Raw genomic sequence first — 5,000 nt, 5'->3', positions numbered from 1 at the left:
ATAAGTAAGTACAATTAATAAACAATAAATAAATGAATGAAAATATATCTGTAAAAACCCAGCAGCTCTCAGGGAAAATCTACAATCATACCCATTCTATATTTACACTCGGCAATTGAAGTACTGTATAGTGTTGTCCCCTTTCGATCCAGCCTAGGCCGGGACTCCTGAACATCGGTATGACCGCCAGTCTTGGCTGAGGCCAGAGGAAACAAAATATCAAGCCTGACTTAAAATGGCTTAGGAGTCTTAGTAAGAATCCAGACTTCTTCCCGAAGAAAGCACAAGTTTTTGGATTACAAGAAACACAGAAGGGGAATAGAAGAAAAAAGAAAGAGGATGAGGCGCCTGCGCCAGGAGGCACTGAGTAACTGCGGCCGGAGCAGTCACCCATGCCCGCTTATACGATTTGTGGACTGCGGGTGGTAGGTAAAGGTCATTGCTGGGAACCAGAGAGAAGTGCGGGACTAGAACCCGCGATTAAGAAGGTGCGAGACCAGCACGCTTCCGATTGCGTCACCAGTGCAACAAGGGGGAGGAAGAAGAGGCTGAAAGGGAATCAGAGAAGAGGAAGGAAGTGATAGAGGGTCACGTGGTTGGAGATGGAGAGAGACCAAGGCGAGGAAGGAATGAAGTGAGACGCACCAAGAAGTGGTGAGAACGTTGGGGAATTCGAACATTCTACCTCCTCCCTCTCTCCCCCCGAGGCGCAGGGGCCCTGGCCCTGGACCTGGACCTGGCCCTGGCCCCTCGCCCAACACTACCACCTCCATCACCAACACCACAACGAAAACCACCACTACCACTACCATCACCGCAACCACCAATTCCACCACCACTTCCACCACCACTACCACCACCATCAACACAAGCTCCACCACCACCTTGAACCCCCAGACAAGATTCCTGATTTGGTGGAGTGTTCCTCCATGATCACAGGTGAAGCAGAACGACTCACAGGATGAAGAACAACAACACCGACCGTGCAGGTACGCCGGAGAAATCAGAAAATGAATGTCAAATATATATATTTTTTTCCTTTGTCGAAATAAGAACAATAAAAATAATCCAATTTTGAGATAAAGAAGAACGGGAGAACGTTGAGACGAACAAGAAGTGCAGTGCTTGCACAAAAAATAAATAAATAAAATGCAATAAAATGAATGAAGAAATGATAGAAAAGTATGTGAAAAATAAAGAGTGGAAACTCAATCATGGAAATGGACGACAACATTTGACGGAGAGTTTATCTAAAAGTGAAAATGAAAAGAAGGACACGGCAGAGGGGAGAGGGAGAGAGGTAGAGAGAGAGAGAGAGAGAGAGAGAGAGAGAGAGAGAGAGAGAGAGAGAGAGAGAGAGAGAGAGAGAGAGAGAGAGAGAGAGAGAGAGAGAGAGAGAGAGAGAGAGAGAGAGAGAGAGAGAGAGAGAGAGAGAGAGAGAGAGGATATACCGTATACATAAATAGTGTGTGTGTGATTCAAAATGTAGATATTATAAGATATTTTTCTTATATAGATCACGCAGAACTGGGTCACAAATCCGCAAGACAGAGCGGAGGGGGGGGGGGTTATAAATGAGGAGGAGAAGGGTACAAGACATCAGAAGAGGACATTAAAAAAAGAAAGAAAAAAAAATCCACTTCAGCCCATGGCCCACCTCCAGCTCACCGATGCCCTAAACTGACGACATACTTACTTCTCTGGCAGGTCGAGAGGCTGCGCCGGGTCGCCAATGGGGAGTCCGTTCTTCGCCATCTGCTCCTCCAGGAGGATTCTCTCCAGGGGCAGCACCTCGTCCTGCACGACATCATTACGGAAGGGAATTCCGCCGGCGGGAGCAGGAGGAGAGCCCCGCGACTCCTCCAGAGGATCGAGGGTATCTTCCATCCCTCCGGAGAGGTAGCCGAGCTGCGACAGAATGTCATTAGCACTCTCGGCGTTCGGGTCGTAGGGCTCGTAGTTCTCCTGCAGGCCCTCTCCTGACGGAGGGGAGTACAGGGCCCCCGGGAAGTTGGAGTTGAAGTCGTTGATTGGGAGGTGGTTCTTGGGTTCGTTGAAGGGCAGACCGACGCCGCTCGAGCGAAGCGGGATCGAACTGAGGATGTCATTTTCAGAGATCCCACCAGTGTCCCTCTGCCAAGGGAGGAACGTCGACACTGAGTTAAAAACATCATCTTTTCATTACTCAAGAAGACAGTCAATACAAGTTCATCTTTACACACACACACACACACACACACACACACACACACACACACACACACACACACACACACACACACACACACACACACACACGCACACACACACACACGCACACACACACACATACATACACACGCACGCACGCACACACATACAGTGACACACATACACACATATAGACATACCCATAGATCGGTCATACGAGCTCTGAGCTCTCATCCGGGATGTTAATAACTGTCGATCACGAGTCCAACACGTCATCCAAGACCATGGTGAATCACATGCACAATGACGCACACATATACAGTGACACACACACACACACACACACACACACACACACACACACAGACACACACACACACACATCTGACTTTAGATCATAAATTCTAAATTCACTTAAGACATAAAAGAAAAGAACAAAAAGAACAAATAATCTCTGGGAGATCATCAATACTGCGGTCTGGTTCTCAGATTTCTGGAAATTCTGTAATTTAAGCTGGACCAGACCTTTGTAAACAATCGAGACCCTTACTCGGGGTTTAGCTCAAACAGTCCTTTGTTAGTAAGTTATATCGCCTTGTTCGAAGGATGCCAGAATTACGAACGAGTACGTTCGTGAGCCGAATTTGTAAGTCGAACATCACAAGTACAGTCCTATGTACCATCGAAATTTACAGTAAACGAAACCAAAATGTGTACCTACAGTGAAGCACTATTAGATAAATGTGTTCAAAAGTGAATACTGTACAATACGAAGAGATACACGAAATAAGATAATAAACACACATGAGGACGTATACATACAAGATCCGGACCATATTTCCTTGCCAAACATATATGTATTTTACCCCCAAGAAAAAGTGCGCTCCCATTTCTAATACTGAATCTTACTTTTTTTTTTTTTTTGCAACATGTCATTCCCTTTACATGTCTAGATATAATGACCTCGTAAATTCATAAGCTAGGATGTAAAAGGATTGAAAGCCTCTACGACGACACGGGGCAGATTTTCCAACTAAGTTAATCCCGTGTTAACAAAAGATGTACAATACGACTCACGTCAATATCCCGGTTAATTTAATCAGTGTACGACAAAATGAACGTGTGTAATAATATGTAATAACACGACCTACTCTCTACTCATTACAGAACCAGAGTTTTTATCCACGAATCCAACAACTTCTTCCTAATCTGAGAACTGGATTCCTTAGTCACAATCCACAAGTAACGAGCCAGCGCTTTATATTCGATGAAGAATGTCTATATCTATCTATCCAACTATCTATCTATCCATCTATCTATCTATCTATCTATCTATCTATCTATACATATATATATATATATATATATATATATATATATATATATATATATATATATATATTCTCTCAAGTTTTGTTAAAGACCAGATTTTAGTCAACATTAACAATCTTCTTTATTCTTCAATAACAAAGACTTAATATCAATACAGATTTGGTCTTTAACAAACGTGCTTTAAAGAAGATATACTTCCCAATTATAGTAACATATATATATATATATATATAGATATATATATATATATATATATATATATATATAATTTTGTTCGTGATAAAAAAAAACATAAATAATAGAAAATATGAAGGACAAATGAGATAGCAAAATGGTTGGAGAGAGTAAAATAGAGAGGATAAGTCTTTAAGGAAGGAAAAAGAGGAAAAAGTGAAATAAAAAGGAAGTAGACATTCGAACGAGGAGGTGAAGCCTGGGAAATGAAGACGCCTCCGAAACATTTTCACAGAATTGAAGGAATAATGAAAAGAAAATCAGATCATCTCTCCTACTTTTATCACCTATCAATCTCTGCCTCGAGTTTCACCAAGTGGGAAACCCCTCAGCCCCATGGTGGCTGGTAACGGTCCCCAGAACCTCCCACAGAAGATTTTTTTTTTTTTTTTTTTGTGAGGGACTGTTTCTATATCACGGGCCGATAGTGATGGGAAGAGGAGAGCAGTCACCGATTGTCAGATCCCTATGTGTGCACAAGTATAAGAAATACAGATGAAATTGAGAGATCATGGGCCCGTCCGGAGACTGAGTGCCAGCCCTTCAGGGCTGCACCTCCTGATCGAGGTGAAGGGGTTGAAGGATTTTGAAAATGAGGAGTTTTGATGACCATCTTGCAGGTCCACCTCGTGCAGGCTCCCGCCATTGGTCCCTTTCACAATCATACTCACCTGCTCTACATTTTTTTTTTCTATTTTCTTTACCACTCCCTTCTTTGGAATTCCAACCCTTTTCCTCCCATCAGATCTCACTGCCCCCTTTCTCCTACAATCATCCTATAGAATCATTATCTCATATTTCCTTTCCTCTTACAATACACTCTTCTTTTTTCCCTTCCTCCTGTACTTCGCACGTTTCCCAACACCTTTCACGCCAACATCGGTTTGTACATTTCAATGCCTCATTCCCCTAGTCACTCACTCCTTCCTCGACTTCATGTTTGTGGTTTCCAGCTCTCTTTCTCTCTCTCTCTCTCTATCTATCTATCTATCTATCTATCTCTCCTATACGTCTGTCCCTTGCTCTCAATTTTAATTCTTTTACACTTTTAATCTATTCTTTACCATTTATTTCATTTTTTCTTTAAAGTGACCATCCTCTCATCCCACCTCCTTCACCCCCTCCTCCCCCTCCGCTACGCAAAATCATCTAACCCTACACTGACAATAGAAAAAAGGTCACTAAATCCTGGGCAGCCATTAGGTCATCCGCCTTCCAATACCGCTAACTACCAGCCCCAATAA

At 43.0% G+C, this 5,000-nt stretch overlaps 1 protein-coding gene across 3 annotated transcripts in view; it reads right to left on the bottom strand.

The window, feature by feature from the left end:
- The window catches only part of IA-2 (tyrosine phosphatase IA-2), a 737,060-nt gene that overhangs the window by 665,604 nt on the left and 66,456 nt on the right, over positions 1 to 5,000 (bottom strand). For all 3 annotated transcript variants that reach the window (XM_076190257.1, XM_076190258.1, XM_076190259.1), the window contains exon 8: positions 1,697 to 2,133. In XM_076190257.1, the coding sequence (XP_076046372.1) occupies positions 1,697 to 2,133 (437 nt within the window). The remainder of the gene's footprint in view (positions 1 to 1,696; positions 2,134 to 5,000) is intronic.

Source organism: Oratosquilla oratoria, chromosome 9, assembly GCF_046742065.1.
Source record: "Oratosquilla oratoria isolate Oo_2021 chromosome 9, ASM4674206v1, whole genome shotgun sequence".
Lineage (NCBI taxonomy): Eukaryota > Metazoa > Arthropoda > Malacostraca > Stomatopoda > Squillidae > Oratosquilla > Oratosquilla oratoria.
Note: the sequence above shows the minus strand (reverse complement) of the source record. Positions and strands in the feature narration are given on the sequence as shown.